The 23,745-nt window shown below is 38.1% G+C and overlaps 2 protein-coding genes across 2 annotated transcripts; one reads left to right on the top strand and one right to left on the bottom strand.

Moving 5' to 3' along the window:
- Positions 1 to 481: 481 nt before the first annotated feature.
- Positions 482 to 15,237, top strand: LOC122065265. Its single transcript, XM_042629064.1, has 3 exons — positions 482 to 750; positions 12,584 to 12,927; positions 13,033 to 15,237. Exons 1-3 carry the CDS (start codon positions 567 to 569, stop codon positions 15,037 to 15,039), a joined length of 2,535 nt encoding a protein of 844 aa, XP_042484998.1. The 5' UTR covers positions 482 to 566; the 3' UTR covers positions 15,040 to 15,237.
- A 486-nt stretch (positions 15,238 to 15,723) lies between these two features.
- On the bottom strand, positions 15,724 to 21,076 carry LOC122065266 (sulfite reductase [ferredoxin], chloroplastic-like). Its single transcript, XM_042629065.1, has 8 exons — positions 20,770 to 21,076; positions 18,714 to 19,496; positions 18,337 to 18,633; positions 17,940 to 18,137; positions 17,042 to 17,176; positions 16,783 to 16,899; positions 16,397 to 16,555; positions 15,724 to 16,194 (listed from the first exon to the last, which is right to left on the bottom strand). The coding sequence occupies exons 1-8, from the start codon at positions 20,935 to 20,937 to the stop codon at positions 16,138 to 16,140; spliced, it is 1,914 nt and encodes a 637-aa protein (XP_042484999.1). The 5' UTR covers positions 20,938 to 21,076; the 3' UTR covers positions 15,724 to 16,137.
- Positions 21,077 to 23,745: the final 2,669 nt, after the last annotated feature.

Here is a 23,745-nt window from a genome sequence, read left to right as displayed (position 1 = left end):
TTGGTCTTTTTCTAAAGAGGGAAGAAGAACATGGCATTTACAACAAAAAAGGAAGAAAGTCAAAGTACACCGTTAGAGTGAGTGCATCCATTGGCTCTATGCTCCACTCCTTCGACTGATTGTTTCGTATCAGATCTCAAGTTCTCTATTGCACTCTCTAAATAGGTCACACTAAAACTAAAATGATAAGAGAAACCAATAAAAACCAAACCGAACCCAAACTAGTGCATCGTTGTTAGATCATGTTTTGAACTCACTCATTCCGACATTAAAACCAATAAAACCAAACCAAAACTGGTCCAAACCGACCAATTGACACCATAGCCACGGGACAACCCTGATGAACTAATAGCCCCAATCCGGATATCTACTGTGGAACATATTCCCTCTACGGAACCTATTGAAGAGAAATCCTTATGTAATACGTTTAATTACTAAATCACCCTATCACAAAACGTAAAATTATTGCGTTACCCTCCAAGAACTCATGAGAAACGGGAGGAGTATAATCCGAGACTACTGAAAGAGCTTTCAAAATCCAACTCGACCAAGAAACCCAAAAAATTATGGAAAAACAGAGCAGCTCTTCGAGCTTTTCAACCAATTGGATCGTTGAGCATGGATCTCTCGAGAATTCTCTCACTTTTGAGTCTTCAGATTCTCTAATCGATGAAGATATTGAAACCAGTCCGAAGGATTATCTGCTTTTGAAGCCTGCTTCATCGGATTCAGAACCTTGCGAAATCAAGAGTACTTTCAAATCCTTACAAAGTTCTTATAGATTTGTTTATTGAATTTATTTGTTCTAAATTTCAGAAGCAATAAATTATTTTATATATAGAATTTGTGTGAATGGAGGGGATTTAATGCGGGTGGATAAGAATTAGCAGGAGTCCGATGGTGAGACCTAGTTGTTTTTCTTTTTTGTTGGTTGGTTGTTGTTTGAGTTCTTATTTTGCTTTAAACACTTGGAGTAAGGGTTCTGATTGGTATCATCTAATTCACATGTTTATAGTGAATTGGACCTTAGAGTTCCTCTTAAAAAAGTTGCAAGATTCTCCATTGGATCATCCAGATATAATGTTAAGAATTCTGTAGTATAGATGCTCGTCTTTCATTTATCTAAATCATTAATTCCCCTAACAATATTTTCTTTGAAGTTTGAACAACATGCAAATATCTACTCCACGAGGTGATCATTTGGCATATTGATGGATTTGGAAGATAATCAATCCCAATAGTGATAGGCCTACAATGACTCGAAACTGTCAAGAAATATAGATTCTTTTAGAACATGGGAAATCGAGGGTTTTAAGTTAGGATGTAGAGATTATTTTTTGGTGCTTGGTGAGGAGTAGCGGTTGTAACAAGGATTTATAGTGCTTTAGAACAAAAGATATTAAAGCTGGATGTAAGTGATAGGTTTTAAGGGTTTAGAGATTGACGTTCTAAACGTTGATAAACTCTGCAAAAATAAAGCAGAAAGAAAGTAGGTAGATAGACATATAGAAAGAAGGTATACTACAGGTGAAGACCTTGGACATTTATAGAGCTTAGATATTGACGAAGTAACATCATCACAAACTCGAACCTCCCATATTGGCAAGTACAGTGAACTAAGTTACTGCAACATTTAAACCTTCCTGGGTTAAATTTGGTATTGATGTCTGGAGAACTGTTATGTTGGCTGATGTGGCCCATTTTCTATGTCAGTAGCACCGTTGCAAACAAGGTTCTTGGATTGGAGTAATGACCTCCCATAACTTCCCTGATGGAAGGAAGTTTTAAAGGGTTTGTGACAGAGGGGCTATAGTCTCCGGTTACACCTTGTAGAGAGTTCCATCAATTTCTGCAACTTCTATGGGAGATGGAGGAGACTATTAAACCTCTGTCTAAGCGTTCATCATAAGACTTCAACAGCAGCCGCATTCTAAGGAAAAAATGCAGGTAATGGCTATTTAATTACTCAAAGCTGGGAAATCAATAGCCTACAAAGATCTATAACAGCAGGTCAAACAATAACTCTCAAGTAGAACAATATCAGCAACCTGGTCAAGGGTGATCAGTTATGGTCGCAACTCTGGTCATAAGGCTTTTTAAATGTATGGAAAGGGTTGCTAAAATTAGAAGTGAATTTGACAAAAATTTAGAAAATTAGGATTGGAAAGAACAGAAAACAGCAATCAAAGTGAAGATTAGCCAGTGAAAACAAAAATAGAAATTAGGAATGAACTTGGTAGCTATAGAAACAAAGAAAGAAGGAATATAAATAGAAACTAGAAGGAAAACAGAAACTAGGGCATGTAAGTTTCCTGCTGCAGGACTCTACAGTTTGGTTGTGTGCTGCCAACAGGTGGTAGGATTGATGGGGAAAGAACATGTCACTATGAACTCTAGTTCCTGTTCTGGAAAGTTGTAGACAAGACTGATAGTAGTTAATCAACAGCAAGTAAGAAAACAGAAAAGAACTAACCTGTGTAAAATGGAGAAAAAACTAGGGACTGACCTTGATGGAGTAAAAAAATAAGAATATATAAGATAGAAAAATATGAGAACTTGATTAGCTCCTCACTAATCCAATTTGGCATCCCATGGTCCCATCAAGGGCTTCACTACATAGCACAACGAAGGAGCTCCGAATCTCGACAGAAATTGGCAAGCATAAGCATAACAAAATTTTCAAATCGTGGTAGTGGGTGTGGTCCCCTACTCTTTATTTATAACGTAATGGAAATATACAATATAAACCTCCCATATGTGGAAGGAGGAATCCCTTACAACCCCTAAATCTCTCTTCAAAATTGGAACTATTTTAGAACATTACAAAATAGAAACTAACTACATAATCCTGTATAAGACTTAATCTTATTTTTGGACTTACAGAATTGGCCCATTACAATGGCAAACCCAAAAGTATTAAGTCCATGGCCAGTGGCCCATTCAACCCATTGGAGACTCAAAATTAAACATTGGTCTATTCTTGGTCCAATCCGGTGGTCTGGTTTGCTGTGGCCTTCTTATTCTTTTGAAGTACATCAACAGGAGGTTGCACAAATGGCAGGACTATTAGGGCCTAACGAAGTTATGTTTTGCAACCCCATTGACATTTCTTTCAGTTCGTATCAGAGCAGGATAGTCCTGCTACTGTCCACCTAAGGTTTCCCTAGACTTTGGTGGAAAACACCGCATATGGGACGTGCACACGGCTGTAGCCCACACATAGCGGCAGCTAACTTGCAAGCCAACACACACAGGGCACAACCGAAATTGCCAGCAACAATCGTGATAGCTGCGGTGTCCGGTGGCGGGTGGCGATGTAAGGTTTTCTCTCAGTTTTGCGGTTCTGTGTTGTTTGAGAGCTTAAAGATAAGGGAACATTTCCTTGTAGATTCTTATTATTTTAAAAAGGTTGTTTAATTTAAAATTGTTTATATTAATGGTTATGGGTCCTTATAAAATAATGGATCTTTTGTGGGCCTTTTGTATAGTTATGGATCCTAATTAAAGTTTAGGGTTTGGGTTTTAATGGGCTTTGTTTAATTATTGTGTTATGGGTGGTTGTTTATTAATTTTTTTGAGCCCATTTGGAGGCCACTTCGGATGACTCAGTAACCTGAATGGGTCGGTTCGACTCCCTGACTCGGTAACCTGACTGGACCAACCCGCTACCCTGACCTTAGGAGGACCATTGCGTGCTAATTTTTCTTCTATATATAGATATATATATATATATATATAGGCCTCGGAGAGGACCATACTTGGTGCTTTTGGTCCTTGTTTTTAGTCACTTGGCACAACACGTCTTTGTTCTTATGTGCTACTTAATGTCTTTAGGAGGACAATTTTTGTCCTACCTGTGAGCACATATTTCTATACTTATGAAGTTTCAGTAGGGCGGATCACTGCCCTACTATGGTGACCTTGGTGATATGACTTGGTGGGTTAAAGCTTATGCTTGTTGAGAGTTGCAATCACTTTTGGATGCTTGTTGAGAGTAGTAATGGTTTTGAACTTACCACCATATTAGGAGAAGCTTTAGCTACTTCTTTTTTCCATTTGATAGTTGCTTTTATATTTGTCATTTTTAGATAGCTTAGTTGCTATGCCACTGATTATATCGTATTTTATACATCCATTACCTTTTAATTAAGCATTTTGATTCTAGATCGATGATAAAAGTGACTACGTAATGTGATTTTCTCACATTTGTAGGTTACAAAGTCATGCACATAAAATATGCTAAATGAGAGGATTCGATGCAATCTAGACACCGGTTTACCTATGGATCGACTCACATGTGATCAAGGGCAAGATGGGAAGAAGTTTACTGAAGCAATCAAGGGCAAAGGAGGAATTTCACCTCAAATGAGAAGTTTGACCAAGAGATTGAGTAACAAAGAAGAGTTAGACAAGGTAGGACTTACGCAAGTTTGAGAAGAGAAGTGTAGGGGGACGATGGTAATTTTGAAAGTTGAAGAATTCTCCGGAACATATTGGATATTGGGCTCGTTGTATTCAAAATTTAAAATGATGCATCTTTTATTATTGGGTCGGGTCAATCCAGGATGGAGAGATATAGCCAAAAAACCATTTTTGGCTAAGTTGGAATTTAGAATTTTAAAAAATAAATTCAAAATATCTCTCCTCTCTCCCACACGTAACTCTCTCTTTCCCATTCCTATTTCTTCTTGGTTTCTTTCTTTCTTTCGCTCTTTCTTCTCTTGTAAGTATCTTTATCTTTCCTAATTTGTTTTTAGTTCTCTCTCTTTCTCTCTCTCTTTTCGTGCAAGTATCTCTCCCTTTCCTAAACTGCTTCTAACACTCTCTCCTTAGCCTATATATTGGAACCTAATTCACAACTTGAAAATTATTTTTTAGAGAGCTTTTTCTTATGAGATCTCTTTTCTCTTGAGTTGTAAGTAAAGAATGAAGTCGAAGTTTGGAGTTCTTAAGCTTGGATTTCTGGAGTACATATTCAGTAAAATATTTCTTTTTATTCTCTTTTTAATTTCAGATTTAATTCAATATCATGTCTTGTCCATCTTCTAATTATTTTTTATCTTTCTTCATTGCCATGGTTAACTAAATCCCGCAACATGAGGATTAGATGAAACCATGACATGAGGATAAAGAAAAATGAAAAATAACTAGAAGATGGACAAGACATGATATCGAATTAAATATGAAATTAAAAAAGAAAATAAAGAGAAATATTTAAGTGAATACGTACTGTTGAAATCCATACTTAAGAACTCCAAACTTCAACTTCAATCTTTATCAACAACTCGAGAGAAAAGAAAAATCTCATAATAAAAAGCTCGCTCAAAAGTAATTCTTAAGTTGTGAATTAGGTTCCTATATATAGGCTAAGGAGAGAGAGTGTTAGAAACAGTTTAGGAAAGGGAGAGATACTTGCAAGAGAAGGGAAATGGAGAATTAGAAACAAATTAGGAAAGAGAAAGATACTTGCAAGAGAAGAAAGAGGGAAAGAAAGAATGAAACCAAGAAGAAATAAGAATGGGAAAAAGAGACTTACATGTGGGAAAGAGGAGAGATATTTTGAATTTATTTTTTAAAATTCTAAATTTCAACTTAGCAAAAAAGCAATTTTTGGCTATATCTCTCCATCCTCCCCGGATTAACCCGACCCAATAATTAAAGATGCATTATTTAAAATTCCAAATACAACGAGCCCAATATCCAATATGTTCCAAAGAATACTTCAACTTTCAAAATTACCATCATGCCCCTGCACATTCTCTTCTCAAACTTGCGCAAGTCCTCCCTTGTCCGATTCTTCTTTTTTGCTCAATCTCTTAGTCAACTTCTAATTTGAGGTGAAATTACTCCTTTGCCCTTGATTGCTTCAGTGAAATTTCTTCCCCTTGCCCTTGATCACGTCTGAGTCGATCCATAGGTAAACTAGTGTCTAGATTGCATCGAATCCTTCCATTTAGCATCTTTTAACCCTGAAACCTACAAATGTGAGAAAATCACATTATGTAGTCACTTTTATCATTGAGTTAGAATCAAAATGCTCAATTAAAACGATAATGGATGTATAAAATACGGCCTAATCACACTCCCTAATTTGAACTTTTACTCGTCTCGAGTGAAATAAAGATAAAGAAACAGTCAACCCAATTCCGTCACTTAAGAACAGAGTAAAATTCAAATTCTATAAATCATAGCAAAAACTTTAAAGATTTGCTTATGATTTCAACACAAACTTAAATAAAGAACAAAACATTCTTCTAGGTCAAGCAAATTCCCACTTATATATTCGAGTTTTCCCATCTCAAGTTACACTTTAAATGCTCAAGTACTTAATAATTAGGCCCATTTTTTTCCCCTTCTTTCATGTAATTCTTTCCTTTATTTTTTTTCCTTTTTCACACATGCTACTTAAGTTCATGCAATGTTCTGGCCTCGTAAGCTTTCTAAATGGTCCTTGGAGCGAGGTTTAAGCCAATTACTCTCAAGCCAGATGCCTTTAAGGAACTACATGTAGAACAGCCGTAGGGCTTACTAACTTGAACCAAATAGGCTACAAGCCAAACTGAACTAATTAGAAATATCTCAAAATTATTATTATTATTATTATTATTATTATTATTTTCAATCATCTCAACTGTTTGACGCGAAGCTTAATGCTGCTTGTGGCAAAGAGACCCAGTTACTAAGAAGGTGATCTCTCTTTTTCTTTTTTTTTTTTTTTTTTTTTTTTTAATATGAATACTAATTTTTTACTTAGGTGTTCATAGATGCATTGAAATATCTTTAGCTTATAAGAGATGGAAAAATTCAAAATTTCCAAGTGGAAACTCAACAAACAATAGAAGACTAGTGTTAAATGAATTTACAAATCCCAGAATCCAAGCTAAAACTCAAGAAAATGAAATTCGAATGCTCAAAAATGGAAAATTGTGTTTTTCTTCTTTGTCTCGCCCCAATGGCATGCACATAATATAGAAAAATAAAGAACAAGGGAAAAACAAATATAAACAAGAGGGAAAAAACAATACAACTTTGTGGATTGAAGTGTGGCTACCATCTATCAGCTCCCAACTATACATGATATCTCTTCTTACCCAGAGAAATTACTAAAAGAGAGAAACAAAAACTAAAGTAATATGGTGGGTTCCGTCCCATGAGCACTAAGGTCCAACTAGACAAATAAGGGGAACAAGAACAAAAAGTGGGAACGTCACTGTCCAACTTAAAAATTTCTGGTCCATAAGCAAACATAAAGAAATGAAAAATAAAAACCTAACTCACTTTTGTAGGAATTACGATTGCACTTAGCATGTGCAACAAGCCTTTAAACCCCTAGGTTACCCTAGTGGACGCGTTGTGTCTTGTGAGTGTTTGCAGGGAATGAACACCCAAAATTCAAGCTCAGAAGAGATATGATCATTAATATAGAGACTCATGGAGATCCATGACCTCTTCTAGAGCAGAAGATGGCAACTTAATGTAGATCTTTAGACGTTGACCATTTACTTTGAAAATCGCACCAATGCTAGGGTGCAAAACCTCAACAACACCATGAGAAAAAAAATTTGTACAACATAAGGGCCATCCAAACAAGATCTCAACTTACTTGGAAAAATATGTGACCTAGAATTGTTAAGCAAAACCTTATCATCAGGTGTGAAAGACTTCCTGAGGATTTTTCTATCATGAAAAGCCTTGGTTTTTACCTTATAAATCCTAGCATTGTCATAGGCATCATTGCGAAACTACTCAAACTTAGCTAATTGGAGTCCTCTATGAGTACCAACAATAGGCAAATCAAAATTGAGCTTCTTTATAGCCCAAAAGGCTCTATGCTCTAACTCAACCGGAAGATGACATTCTTTCCCATACACAAGGCGGTAAGGAGATTGTCCAAGATCAGTCTTGAACGCAGTTCTGTGAGACCACATGGCGTTCACAAGTCTAAGAGACCAATCCTTATGATTTGGGTTGACAGTCTTTTCTAGAATTTGCTTAATTAGCCTATTGGATACATCAACTTGGCCTTTAGTTTGAGGATGATAGGGTATAGCCAGCTTATGGGTGATCCCATACTTCTTCATTAGGGCCTCAAATGGTCAATTACAAAAATGCTTGCCCTATCACTAATGATAGCACGGGGTGTACCAAAATGGGAGAAAATGTTCTCCTTAAGAAAGTTAATCACCACTTTTTGGTCATGGGTCTTACAAGAAATGGCTTCAATCCACTTAGAGACATAGTCAATAGCCAACAGAATGTATAGATTGCCAAAAGAATTCGGAAAGGGGCCCATGAAATCGATGCCCCAAACATAAAAAACCTCAACCACTAGAATTGGGTTAAGTGGGCATCATATTGCACTTGGAAATGCGGCATAAAGATTGACATGCACTATAGGCCTTCTAGTATTCAAATGCATCTTTGAAGAGATTGGGCCAATAAAATCTGCACTGTAAAACTTTGGTTGCAGTCTTCTTCAAGCCAAAATGACCTCCACATGCCTGATCATGGCAAAAAGATAAGATTATACGGTGCTCATGATCGGGAACACAACGCCGGATAATCTGATCTGGACATGTCTTGAATAAGTAAAGGTCATCCCAGAAAAAAAAGTGCTGGACTTGGGAATAAAATCGATACTTATCTCAGGTGGACCAGTGGTCAGGTGTCACACCCGTAGCCAAATAATTAACAATATCAGTGAGCCATGATTCACTAGAGACTGCCATCAGTTGTTCATTAAAAAAGCTCTTGTTGACTAGAGTCTCACCAGTCAAAGAATTGGGCAGCCGGAATAAATGGTTTGCAACCAGATTTTTAGTTCCTTTCTTATCCCGTATCTCGAGATCAAACTCTTAAAGCAACAAGACCTACTGAATGAGATGGGCCTTACTATTCTTCTTCTGGATGAGATAACGAATAACTGCATAGTCTGTGTATATGATAACACGAGAACCAATCAAGTAGGATCAGAATTTCTCTAAGGCAAATACAACTACTAAGAATTCCTTCTCAGTAGTGGTGTAATTAAGCTATGCATCATTAAGAGTCCTACTTGCATAATAGATGACATAGGGGAAACTTGTCAATTCTTTACTCTATAACAGTCACAATCGCAAAAGCAAATGCATCACACATCAACTCAAAGGGCTTAGTCGAAACAGGTGGATGGATAATAGGTACAGTGGTCAACTCCTTCAAATACTCGAAACTCTCAAGGCAATCCTAGGAAAACTCGAAGGGTTGATCCTTAGCAAGCAACTTGGTGAGAGGTCTAGCCACTTTGCTAAAGTCCTTGATGAACCGCCTATAAAAACCAGCATACCCAAAAAAGGAACGAATGTACTTGACAGATTTAGGGGGTGGTAGATTGACAATTAGGTCCACCTTGGCTTTATCAACCTTAATCACATCCTTGGAAATCACATAACCAATGATATTTTTCCCAATTGAGGACCAAGTTCTTCTGTCTACATCTCTCTAAAACCAGTCGGAGATGATGAAGGCACTCAGAATAGGTGGATCCATGAATTGGAAAATTGTCCATGAAGACTTCAAGAAATTTCTCCACCATAGCTGAGAAGATGCTCATCATACATCGTTGGAAGGATGCAGACTTGCAGGGGCATTACATAGCCCGAATGGCATGCCGGTAAGAAAACGTTCCAAACATGCATGATCCTCAGGGGTAATAGGGATTTGGTTGTAACCAGAATAACCATTTAGGAAACAATAATACCCATGGACGGCTAGACGCTCTAACATCTGATTAATAAATGGCAAATGAAAGTGGTCCTTCTAAGTTACCGCATTTAACTTACGGTAGTCAATGCAAACTCTCCATCCCGTTTGGATATGGATTGGAATTAATTCATTGCTAGAAGATTGAACTACGATTATCCCAGATTTCTTTGGCACAACTTGAACTGGATTCACCCACTGGCTACCAAATACTGGATAAATGATCCCATTATCCATCCACATCAGAATTTCTTTTTGAATGGCTTCTTTCATCATTGGGTTAGCTCTTCTCTGGGGTTTTGTCGAAGGTTTGGACCCTTCAATGAGGTGAGTATGATGTTGAACAACGGGAGGGCTAATAATTCCTTTTATGTCAGCCATAATCCATCCTATGGCTTCCTTATTTTCCTTTAGAAGCTCGATCAACTCCTCCTAACTTGAAGTCAAATTAGAAGCAATGATGACTGGAAGAGTGTGATCCTTACCTAAAAAAAACATACTTAATATTGAAGGGCAACTCCAACTCAAGCTTAGGGGGTTCAACAATGGAAGGCTTGGGCATTCAGGTAGATAAGGGTCCAATGGGCTCTACAGGTGGTTGGACACTCTAAATCCCAAACATAATTCCTCATCAAAATCACCCAACTGTTCCATATGCTTTTGAAATCTATTATCAAAATCAATATCAAAATATGTCTCAATGGAATTTGGAATTTCCTAGAGCATATGAACTTCCTCCTCATGGAAATTTGGTTGTTTACCCAACCTAAAGGCATTAAAGTTCACAAAAGTATTGCCAAAAGAAAATTTCATGATACTGTTTCTGCAATTGATTATGGCATTACTGGTGGCAAGGAACGGTCTACCAAGAATGATTGGGATTTGGTCCCGAATGTTGGCAATTGGTTGGGTATCTAAAACTATGATACAACAGGGAAGAACATTTGCAGCCAAGAAGGCTTTCTTGGGCTCATTGGTAGATCGTTTGAGTGCATAAGTCATTGAGGACTTTAGCATAAGCGGGGACCTATGAGCTTGCATCCAACAAAGGAATGTTGACTTGCACATTCTTGAAAACATTAATGATTTAATCGATGGAAGCAGTCTTCTTGGTATTCACCAATCTCTTTGGGAATGGGGTAGTAGGCACAAAGACTCGCTCAGGCTGGTCGTCCTGAACAGTAACAATACTGGGTTCCTCAGGCGAACCTGGCAAAGGAGATGGAGTACTAACCTTAACAGAATGGTTCTCAGGATTCTCAGATGAATCAAATATATCATCCCGAGTGTACTCACGGCCACTCCTTAATGCATAGATGGCATTACAGTGACTAGAGGGCCCTCCTTGTTGTGAACTTTTTTGAACTTAATTTGCTCCTTGCTGATTAAAATTCAAGTTCCTGGGATTCGGATCAGGTTGACATGGCAGCTTCCCTTTTTCCCATTCATGTAAAGCCGTAGCAAGTTGGGAGATTTGCTTCTCCATATTATGTTGGCTCGTCATGAAAGTATTCATGAGAAGTTCCATATTTTTCTCTAGAGAACTGATCCTAGCCGACTCTTCACCCACTTTTGGAAACCTCGAGGGTTTGCTGATTCCGAATTGGGGGTGGTGGCTTAACAAAATTAGGAGGGTTGGACCTTGGTGGACCAAACTGACCTTGGTTCTGGAAATTTGATAGCCCAGCTTGGTTACAAACACTAACCTGTAATATTAAATGTGGAAGTTTGATGCTATTTTTGTAATTTATGAAACTTTTTAACCATGTTTTAATCCATAACGCATATGGAGCTTGAGACTTAGAGAGTGAGATCGTGTGGAATCTCTATAACATGGACCCTCAATGTCTACTATTGATAATAATTAAGGGAATAGTTTTCCTAGTGGCAAAAAAGTGAACCGTACAAAGTTCACCAGCCTATCGGTAATAGTTAATGGAGTAGTTTCCTCGTGGAAATATTTTCTTCACTGTGCGATGTTGGGTACTTCTGTTTATTGCTTGTTGCTTAATCACTTAGAGAGATCTTTCAGTAAATAGGGTATTGGCGGCTGTCTCAGATTAAAAATATTTTGGGAATAAAACAAAATAAAGTGAAGCAAAGAAATTAACAGTTTCCACTAGATGACTCCAGTTACCTTTAGAATCCACAGCCAAAGGCTAGTTCCTTTAAGGTGTCACACTGTAAAGAGATTTGAATGGAGACCAGTAATATTTCTTTCCTCTCTGAAAATCATGTACAAATGATCCTAGAGATTTTGGTACACAACTGAACTGATTTAGTCTCTTTATTAAACTGACTAAAAAATATGAGGCCATCAAGACTTAATTTTTGGTATTGCAGCTGTTATCCTCTCTTTCTCTCTCTCTCTCTCTCTCTCTCTCATATCATTTTTTAGAGAAAAGAAAAAATGAGAGGATTGAGGGAGGGGATTCAGCAAATGTTATTAAAATGGATAATAAAATTGAGGGATCGGCATTATGCTCATATAACAAGGCCTATCCAACAGCTAGCATCTCTCTTTCATGTTGAGTTTCAATGTCAACCAAGAAATGCAAACGAGAGTGGCAGATTAATTGACCAGACGAGGGGTGGTTCGGCCCCGAATCTATTTCAGGGATTCCTGTTGTACTATGCATTCCTATGTACTTAAATAGGAGAGAGTGTTGTTGTTCGATGGATTTTGATTTTAATTGATCTTCTTATATAGTTCAAAGGGGAAGATGAATCTTTGATGCATTTCGTTTTTTTAGTTGATCCTCTTATATGATTCAAAGGGGAAGATGAATCTTGCTTAGTAGTTAGTACAGTTGCAACTGATCAAAAGTTTCTTGGACTGTAGTTAGTTTCAGCCAGAAACATGAAGTCCGGCAGGTCTATGTGCGGAGTACTGCTCGAGTATATGAGATATACTATGCACCCTCCTTGCAAAGTGGTGATGAATATCTCTGCACTGTACGTTGTGGCATTGCCACTAAGGAGGATGAAAGTTTCCATGCCATTGATAATGGAGAATCTATAGCTGCAATGCCAATGGGGTCTACAGAAGAGAAAGCTAAGAGTGAAGTTACTAATAGCTCCAATGAGGATGATTGGGTAGAAGTGAAGGTACCTGATTGTCCCTCACTTGATGGCAAAACCAATTTTCAGTCAAAAGACACAGGACACTTGGGAAGAACCATTCAGGTATTAATGCTTAACATGATCGGGTTTTGCTCAAATAAAATTATTTCCTCTTGGTCTTTTTGAATGTCGTACCCTGTCATGTTTCTGATTGAAGAAATTTTGCAGGATATGTATGAGGCTACAGCGGAGATTAGTGATGCAAGCCCTTGCATCTCCCTTACACTGCGATTGCTCTCACTTCAGACCAAGGGATCTGTCCATGTAGATGAGATCTATGTATTTGCTGATCCTGTTGAGTCCATTGATACAGACCAAGCGGTGGGGCCAGCAGATGACTCAACAAGAAGTTCTTTAGTGGCTATGCTTGTTCCTACTCTTCTGCAACTGTCTAGAAGTGGGAGCGGCAAAGCACAGGATAGGCGTGTCTCTGATATCAGGGATGGTGTAATGAAGACAACCAAATTAAGTGGCAGTTCAATAGGGAATACAGTACGACCAGAAGAGAAGTCCACTAGTGCTGATCAATTTGAAATGAATATTCAAGAAGTGACCCAGGCCAATGCAGAATCTATGAAGTTGAATTCCAGCATGGGTGGTCAGCAGGAGGTGACAATACAGGAAGGGATCCATTCCACACAGTTAGAGTCTGGGACACAGGTGCTGGGTATGGGGCAGAAATATGATTCTGTCACTGTAGAAAATGATTCGACTTGCAGCCGTCTAGATAGAATTTTGGATCAGCTGGTTTGCCGAATCGAGAGATTAGAAACTGTGTGTTCAAGATTCGAAGAAAACATGCTGAAGCCCCTTGTTGGCATTGAGACGAGGCTCGGGCGACTAGAGCAGCAACTGGAGATATTTACAATGAGATCCCAGCCGTCTGGATTATACTCATGCACAAGGATTGCCGCTCCTGAATTTTCATGCAATGAATCTGAGTCCAACTCCTTTTACAATGATGGAATTGAAAACCGAGGTAGTGGGGGACCAGAAACATCCAAGGATGATAGTCATTTTGATAAACCATCGTCTGCCATAGATGTTGCATCAGTTCCAGTGGATGTATCTCAGTTTCCAGGTCTGGTAATTACTGCCCCGGAGTTCTCAAATGCTGATGATGAAGAGGATGATGGTGATGATCTCTGTGAGGGTAAGAACTGCAATGAGGATTCTGAGTCTGCAAGGAAGGATCTCCATGCGAATAAACGGGCTATTTCCATTGATGATGCTTTAGCTTCAGCACTTTCAGGGTTCTTATCTTCAGCTGCAGTTCATCCTCCACAATTTACCCAGACTTTGATTATTAAAGCTCCTGATTTTACTAATGAAGAGGATGGGAATGATGAGAAAATGAAGTCGCCGGTCATTTCATGTGAAAGAGGTACAGATCCTACATTCTTTATCGGTGAAGAAAATGGAACTGCAGATGTGGAAGATTCAGCATCTCCTTGCATCACCAAGGCAACAGCCAAAGAGCCTCTCAGACAAGATGAGCCATATGAAGATGGAATAGAAAGCAACATAACTATTGTTGAAAATGGGCATGACACAGAAATAAACAGTGGAGATGTAACCAGAGGAGTGAAGTCCAGCAAAGGTTGTCCCACAGACCAGCTTCACAAGCGAGGGAATGAAAACTGTGGCCCCATATTTAATTTAACTTTCCTTGGTGACCAGTCTCTCACAAATCAGACTGATGAAGGCCCAATACATATTTTGGAAGGGGCCGATGCTGAGAGTGAGCTTTTCGTAGAACACAATGGTGATCAAAGTCTTGATTCTAGTACTGAAGGAGCCACTCCCTGCACTGACTCAACCACTGCTAGAGAGATCCAAGGTGCAGAATTAAGCAATAGTGTTTTGCAGAACATTATTGATCATACATATAGTCCAGTAGATTTCAATCTTCCACTCCTGGAAGTAGAATTCATTCCACAAGGAAGCTGGAAGGCTAGGTCCCCTCTTGAAGCCCTTCTGAATGACATACCAGCAATTAAAGCAGAAGATTTTTGTGTGAGGTATAGAGAGAATGAAGTGACAGAACTTCCTACTGACTCTGATCAGCTTTTGGTAGAAGTTGATGATTTTACAGTGAAAGATTTTCCTTCAAACACAAAAGGTGAAGTACCACTAAAATGCAGCGATGAGGAGCCATTCACAAGCCTCATATGAGGATGGTTGGTCGGTTCCCAGTAGTGTTTTGTATGCGAGGATGGAAGATGCCAATGACCATTTAATTATGGGTTCTAATTGTGTTTTGAGGTAACTAACCGAAACCTTATGGATGCGTATATATTCTAAGCCATGGATCTGTTGCATTCTTTTCTTTTCTTTCTTTAGTAAAAATCAAAAGTTCTTTGATAGAAAGAATGAGTTATACTGCAAAAAAGCAAAACATTTCTGACCCATGAGGCTTGTTAAGCTGGGCACTCTATGGCCTATTTGTGCAGACCTCAGATCTGAGTCCTCCCTTTATTTGCACTTTTCACATACTCACATTGTAGCACTTTCAATTATATTTTTTAACAAGTTCAATTTGATCACATTGTGGCACTTACATTTTAGGACAGTTTTCCTGCAACGGGTGGCTGATCACGGGGACGGCCAGATCTAAACCCACCCCACACCCTTCAAAAAAAAAAAAAAAAATCTGGGTCCCGAGGTGCCACCATGGCACAAGGAAAACTAGGATTTTATGACCACCTATTTCATCAAAACAAAAAACCCTTCAGAATCCATTCTTGGGTTGCATATTCCACAGATATTATATCAGTGGCGCTTGGTAATTCAGGGAAGAAAACAGCTACCTAGAGAAAGAGAGTTACTAATGGATATATAGTAGCTTCACATTTGAGATGCAGAAAAGAAATTTTGTTAAAAGAGCAAGTACAACAGCCCAAATCTAAGGGAGTAAAACGAAGAAACAAGGGGGCTACAATGCAGGCTAGGATCTAGTAGGCAAAAAATCAAGAGAAAGTAACTGAAAACTTCATCCCTTTCCAAAGTCTTCTGCTGGGTATGGCTGCATTGGCATCCTCTGTTGAACGCATTGTCCACTCTGGATACACTGGTATAGGTGAAACTGAAACTGAGCCGAGCTCCAGATCCATATTACCACTGGAGACGGTCTCCCAAAAACAACCAACCATCAAGGCACAAAAACATCGAGGTTGGGGATTATGTACTAGCAACTCAGATACAAAGCGAAAACCCCGAGCAAGCATCCACTTGCAGTTTTGCCTATCAGTCCATCGCCTCATGTTTCTCTCATTATACAGCTACTGGACCTTCCCACTTATCAACTATCTCCTTAAGTTTCTCAAAACCCTGCGCAAAAAATGCAGTCCACATTAATATGTGTAATAAAATGAACCAATGTTTATTATAAAAGAAGATTGGAGAAAGGAACCCCCCCCCCCCCAACACACACACACACACACACACACAAACAAATCATAGTTCTAGCGGCTTGCATTGATGCAAATAAAAGAGTAACAACAATGGGGGGAAAAACAGAGTTCTAACTCACCATACGAGTTGTGAATTCACCAAATGATTCTTTCACTTGTCGTTCAGATTTCCAACTGTAGAATAATGGTATCAAAACCTTCTCTAGGTTTTGAACCTTAACCTTATTCATGAAGGTCTGCGCAAGTGCTGTTTGGTTTGGTTTTCCCCCCAGCCAAATCTGTTAAACAAAGAAACAATTAGCTAGCTCAATTTAGAATCCAATATTTGCTTTCCGACAAAATGGTTATGAAAGTTTTTGGTGCCTGTCAATCTCTTATAGCTTATCAAAAAAAAAAAAAAAAAAAAAAAATCTCTTATAATCTGTTTTTTTTTTTCCTTAACCCCACCCCCACCCCCCCCCCAAAAAAAAAAAAAAATTTTTTGTCATAATAGTGCTTGAAATACCTGGTAACTATTTGGTCCATCACCAACAAATCCAAGCTCAGCCATGTATGGCCGGGCACATCCATTGGGGCATCCGGTTACCCTTATCACCACTGATTCATCATACTCGAGACCAACCTGTTATAAAAAAAAGCTCCGCATGTTGAGTGCCCAGAGAACATACATATCGGTGCTATTTCAGGAGTTGAATGAAATGTAATGACCATTCTGAACCATTATAAGGTAGCTGCAGAAAGGATAGGATTCATTATTTATTTACCTTATCAAAAACAGCCCGAACACGCTTAAGGATGTCAGGCATTCCCCGCTCTGCTTCAGTTATTGCCAGTGAGCAAAGTGGAAACGCTGGGCATGCCATTGCCGTCAGGTTGAGGGAATCTACATAGCTAGGATCCTGCTCATGTTCAAAATCTGGTCAATGCCTTTCTCTCATAAAAGGGAAACAGAAAAGAGAAATGAAACTACTTAGCAACATACGATCTGTTTCAAGTCTGAATACTGCACTCTGATATTGCAAACTAACGTAGATAAGTACAAGAAAATCAGTCAACAGACCCAGATTAAGGGAAACTCTCTAGGAACTCCCCAAAAAGTTTCCATACTGAATTCTAGAGGAACTCTCCAAATAATCTAATGCCATTCATCAATCTCCATTTAGTTACAGATCCAACAGCCATCTCTTTGTTTTTAATTAAAAGCATGCTACAAACACACTTAAAACCATTACTTTTCAGTTATTTCCAAAAATTATACCTATATGCCACATTAAACCTATATGCCATTAAAGTCAGATTTTAAAATGACCAGACAAGCTGCTTGAACCGGCAGAACCAGGAACCAGCCCCCTTGGCAGTCTCTATTAATGACAAATAGATCACGCTGAAAACAATATGGTCTGGAAGATGTTTAACCTCACCAGGCCAATCTGGTAACAGTTGTTTAAATTCAGTTCCTCGCAATAGGTTAATCACATGTCAGCCTAGACGACTTATATGATTTTAACTCTGAATCTCTGATGGACTTTGACCGCTTTCCTCCAGCAAATATTTACATTTTCCTTCATCTAATATTTAAATTTGACAAGCCTTGGGTCCTATATCAAATTGTATATGCAGATTAACCCATTGATCTGCAATGCAAAAGCATAAACATCTTACCAGCAATCCAGCCTGTGCAAGAACAGTTGAGATCGGATGCCTCCATTCAGGATTAATACCACACAAAATTATGTTCTGGTTTGGAGTGAGACGCATATTCAGGCTATACTTCTCAATTATCTCCCTTAAAGCCTTCTTCTTTGCTCCCGCAATACGGCCACTATCAATATGGAGACCACAAAACAAACTGCCATCGCCCTGTTGAGTAAATTTGCAATCAATCAGGAATCAGCAAAGAATTTTTGGGGTATTGGGGTGGGGGGTTTTTGTATCGTTGAGATCATGGGCAGAAAAAATTAGATGCATACTAAGTAATCTCCTGCAAGGGTAAACCAATTGGCTAAGCCCAAAAAAACTTAAAAACAAAAATAGAAATTCTATATCTTAAGGTCCAAACCTGCTCATGCCACCCCAAATAGCTCTTGAATTCCCACTCTGGTAGTTCCCGGAAAGGCTCAAATTTCTTCCCATAGTATTGCTCAACAACACTTCTGAACTTCTGAATCCCCCATGTGCTGACCAAATATTTCATTCTACTATACTTTCGGTCATCTCTTCTCCCATTTTCTCGTTGTGTAACAACAATTGCTTTGACAGCATATAATATATCCTCCTTTGGCACATATCCCAGTGGCTCTCCCAGACGAGGGAATGTCGTCTCCACCCTATGTGTTCTTCCCATTCCACCACCAACCTGCAGTGGAAATTGTTAGCGACTCGAGGTAAAAAAAATCAACAACAGATTTTAAGAAAAAAATAGGCAATAATACTCACATAAATGTTGAAACCCTGAGGCTCCCCATTAGCATCAGTAACTACAACAACACCAACGTCATTGGTGAGAATATCTACTGAGTTGTCAGTGGGTACAGTTACTGCAACCTTAAATTTTCTCGGCAAGAACTGGGTGCCATAAATGGGCTCCAGGGAATCAGGGAAGTTTGTTCCACAAGAATTGTCATTACGAGCCTTCACTACCTCAGAAGGCTCAGCTGAAATAATTTTCTCCCCATCAACCCATAGATCATAGTAAGCACCTGACTGAGGAGTCAAGAGTGCAGCAATGTTTTCTGCAGTCTCCTGAGCAAACACGTAGTCTTTCCTTGTAAATGGTGCCGCAGGAGCAAGAACATTTCTGTTCAGGTCACCACATGCACCAAGAGTTGAGCCCATACTTTTAATAACTGTACTAATCACGGTCTTAAGGTTCTTCTTCAAAACACCATGTAGCTGAAATGTTTGTCTGGTTGTCAGGCGAAGAGTTCCAATCCCAAACTGGTCTGCAAGGTCATCCATAGCCAAGTAGAGCTTGTTTGGGACTTTACCGCCTGGATTCTTTGTTCGAAGCATAAAAGAGTAGGATTTTTTACCACGATCCTCTCTATTGTACTGTTGATAGCTTCCATGGAACTTGATCAATTGTGTGGCGGTCTCATTTACATTTGAAGCTTCTGTCAGAAGCTCCTCATTGAGAGGGTATCTCAAGAAATTACTTTGCTCTTTAATTATTTCAACCTTACTACGCTTAGTCTCGGAGGTGGTGTCTGGCTTTATTGGCTGCAGAAGGGAATGCAGTTGATTATTAGAAAACAATGACATCACTGAATAGTTTATCCATGACACCCATATGTTTAAAAGAATAGATTGATCATTAAAATTGTTTTGCTGGTGAATGATGGTAAAACCTCCAGCACACCAAAAACAAAGTGGAAGGGAAGACCATGCTTAGGGGTGGAAATTTGATGCAAAGGCAAACAGATATTTTCACATAAAGAACTATCAACAGAAAATCTAAAAGAAAATAAATAACAGTTGAATTTAACCATGCTGCTTTCCATATTCCCACTAAATCAAAAACAGACTTGTTAAAAACATCAACAAAAGGGAAGTAGATCGTTAATGATTAATGCATATGATGACATAGTTACGGGCCCAACACCAACCAATAGCAAAATAACTCTTAACAGAGAAAAGAAACCATAAGAAGGGAAAACACATCATTAATTGCTGACTTGCCTAGGCAGAAAATGATATCCAGAAATAACCAGGAAGATCTAGAAGATGGAAATAATCGCCAAAAAATTTCTCAATATCCAATAATGATCAAAGTTGTGAACCAGAAAAACCTATTAACCCCTTGCAAAGGAGAGAGTTTCGAAGTGATAACAATACCTAGATGGAAATATTGTTCCAGAGACAGTAAGTTAGGAAATCATAAGGTATCCTGGAAATTTCAATCAAGAATGATGATGAGTCTCTTGCAATTTGGAGAAGTGAAAAAGGCCATTCACATTAAAAGGAATGTTGAAGACAGTGACTTGTGAATTGAGGGTGACTAACACAGCGCTCAATATGCCTGAATTCTGCAGAGATCACAGAATAGTGTATCTACAATTAACCTATGCCCGCCAAACACTAGGAACTAACCATTTTGCCACCCAACCGATAATCAAGAAATTGTGGAATTCAATCAAACAGGCAGAGAAACTTGAAAACTAACAAATCTGGTCACCATCTACTCCTTTACCAACCTAGATTTAGAAAGAGTTCTGGTTAACAAAATTGACACCAAAAAAAAAAAAATCATCTTTTTTTCTTTTAAATTTCGACCGTAGTTCATACTAAGCATATGGGATACACAATAAAGCAATCGGATGATCTCAAACTCCCACCATATAAATCACATAAAAAAACAATTCTAACCAGATGAACCCAAAAGGAGCAAATTCCAATCAAACTAAAACATGAAGAAACAAAAGAACGAGAGAATCAAAACCAAAACATGACATCCAATCTGGTTAGGGGATTCAAAGGATTCTAAGTTTCTCACCGTTGCGACAGCGGTCACAAGAGAAGACTTCGACGCCGAAACAGGTAAGATATGAACACTTCTACTCAAAGGAACCAAACCACAAGACCTCAATCCATGAAACCTCTGCAGCTGATGTTTCGAATCCTTTAAAACCGCAGTGTTCCCAGCCCCCACTGATGTCGCCATCGTCTGAGAAAGAACAAAAAGATCAAATTTTTTGAGCTCTGAAGCTCCGATCAAATCCAAAATCTAGGGTTTCCTGAAGCTCTTCTTCGATCTCCGATTCGGGAATGGAGGTGAATTGTGTCCCTGTATCTTCAGTGGTTACGAGTAAGCACTTCTTTCAGCAAGTGCAGCGGGCAGCTTTTATACTACTTTTTCAGGGGTAATTTAGTAAATTCAAAATTTAGTGGGTGTTCTTTCAGATTCCAATCTAAGGGTTGAAATTCTACATAGACATTTGGTTAATTGAATAAGGGTATGTGTCAGGCAGGTGTCACAAGCCACCAGAAGAGGGGCTATTTTGAGATTTTGACCAAAATGGGATCTTTTGGTCTATTTTAGGGAGGCGTGAGTGGGGTGCGCAGTGTATACCATGATGGAAAACCAATGGATGGGAATCTTTACGAAATCTGTACCAGATATAATAATAAAACAATCAGTAGAGGAATCTAAGGGGGGCTCATTATTGACAAATTTGCTTTTGTGTTCCTGATACATTGAACCTGGACCGGTTTCTTTATATGGACCGTGGCGGCATGGGGTTGTGAGTTGTCGTGTCACTTTGTTGTTGAATAAGGGCATTTTCGTCAACTTACGACCACTGAGTTGGGTGAACCGGAATTGGCCTACCCATTTAGGGTTTTAGGAATCCCAATCTATATCAGTATCGGCCAACATTGATATTGATACTTAGGGGTTGTTTCTGTGCTAAAAAACGATTTTTGAAATTGCAAAAAGGTTTTTAATTTTTTTGTTTCTCGAAATGTTTTCAATAATGTAATTGAGTCCAAGACACGAGTGAAGGTATGACATTATAGGCATGTAACTCATGAGTACATGACATTGGAGTTGTAGGTATATTTGGTGGAAATGAACTTTAAGAGGATAAAGGCAATTCGAAACTGTGAGCTTTGCACAATCAGATTGAAATTGTTGCATTTGGATAGCGAGAAGTTTCAACAATGGGTTGGGGTTGGGGTAGGTCGAGTGAAGTATAGGGTTTTTCACAATTTTTGTCCCTCCCACTTATTTCCAGAAACAAAAAAACAAGTTTGAATTATTTCTCCATTCCTCTTTCTAGACATAAAAATTGGCATAAATTTCTATTTTTGTTTAAAAAAACAAGGAAAATGAAACAGAAAAATCAAACGGTTTTTCAAGTGCTTTTTTATTTCTGAATACAGAAAAACGAAAAAACACGTTTCAAGAAACAAAATCAAACGTGCCCCTAGTTGATATTGGGAAATTGATACAATATAATATCTTCGAGGGCAAGACCAATTAACACGGCCGATAGATATTGATACATATTATGTACGGTATTGTTTTTAGAATTGTTTGATACCCCATTTTGATATGTGAACTAAAAACTTTGTACCCATTAATGTATTGGTCTGGTTCTAAATCTAATTTTTGAAATTAATTAATTTATTGGTCCGGATTGATTCGGATCTGGTTCTAAAACTGATAGCCCATTTAAGAGTCACTAGAATCGAAGCATTTCAAAGTTAAAAGGCACATCCATTTATAGTCCTAATCAATATATAATCTAAGGCTATGCATGTTAGGAAGCTATAAAATAAATAGAAAAAAGAAAAAAAGGAGAGAAATAGACAAATAAAAAAATATTATAAAATTATGAATTTTGTCTGATTATGTCTTTTATATATATATATATATATTTTTTTTTCCTTAACTTCCAAATATAGCTTTAAGTTTGGGGGAAAAAAAAAAAACCCTGAGGTTTGCACTTTGTAGGGGAAGAGTCGGGGGAACTTGGGAAAGAGTCATGCACTGCCCTATTTTTCTGGTGCAAGTCATGCTCGTGGCTTTTTATGGGGTGGGTTTTTCTCTACATTCAGTGAGAAATATCTCTCTCTCGGGTTGAAATCGTCTGCAATTCCGATCTCGTACAATTCCGTACAATACCACCTTCAGGCGGTGACACATGTATTGATACCAATACAATGGTCTAGATCTGGTACAACTAATAAAATATTAAATCAGTAAAAATGCATTTAAATCAGATCTGGACCATTGCATTGGTATCAATACACGTGTCACCCCCTGAAGGTGGTATTTCACGGAATTGTACGAGATCGGAATTGTAGACGATTTTTTTCCCTCTCTCTCTCTCTCTCTCTCTCTCTCTCTCTCTCTCTCTCTCTCTCTTCTGTGTTTTTTCTATTACTTTAATTCATCAATGGAAAATCGCATTGATCTAGAGAAGTTTTACATTGTTTGTAGGCATCTTTTGGCTTAAAATTTCTTCTAGAATAAATAATGGAGACTGTTTTCCTCCACCGCATGAGAAGGTTTACCACATCATCCTAAGGTTCACAAACTACATGGCTATATTTGGTTATAAGGGATATTTAAGGGGAATTAAAAGGAAGGGAAGTAAAATTCTCATACGTAAAAAAGAAATGTTTGTAATCATTACCCCCCATGTGCTATGTTATTTAATATTTGGTTATTAAATTTAATTTTGCATTCAAAACCCTTTGCTATTATATATAAAATGTATAATTACTAATAATAGTTAAAAAATTAAGTAGTTTATACAAACACATAGGATCACATGGTGATATGATTATGAAAGTTTCCTTTTTGGGAAGTAAAATTCTCCTATGTAAAAAATAAATGTTTGTAATCATTATCCCCATGTGCTGTGTTATTCAATATTTGGTTATTAAAATTAATTTTGCATTCAAAACCCTTTGTTATGATATATAAAATGTACGATTACTAATCATGGTTAAAAAATTAAGT

The sequence above is a fragment of the Macadamia integrifolia genome, unplaced genomic scaffold (assembly GCF_013358625.1).
Source record: "Macadamia integrifolia cultivar HAES 741 unplaced genomic scaffold, SCU_Mint_v3 scaffold1945, whole genome shotgun sequence".
Classification (NCBI taxonomy): Eukaryota; Viridiplantae; Streptophyta; class Magnoliopsida; order Proteales; family Proteaceae; genus Macadamia; species Macadamia integrifolia.
Note: the sequence above shows the minus strand (reverse complement) of the source record. Positions and strands in the feature narration are given on the sequence as shown.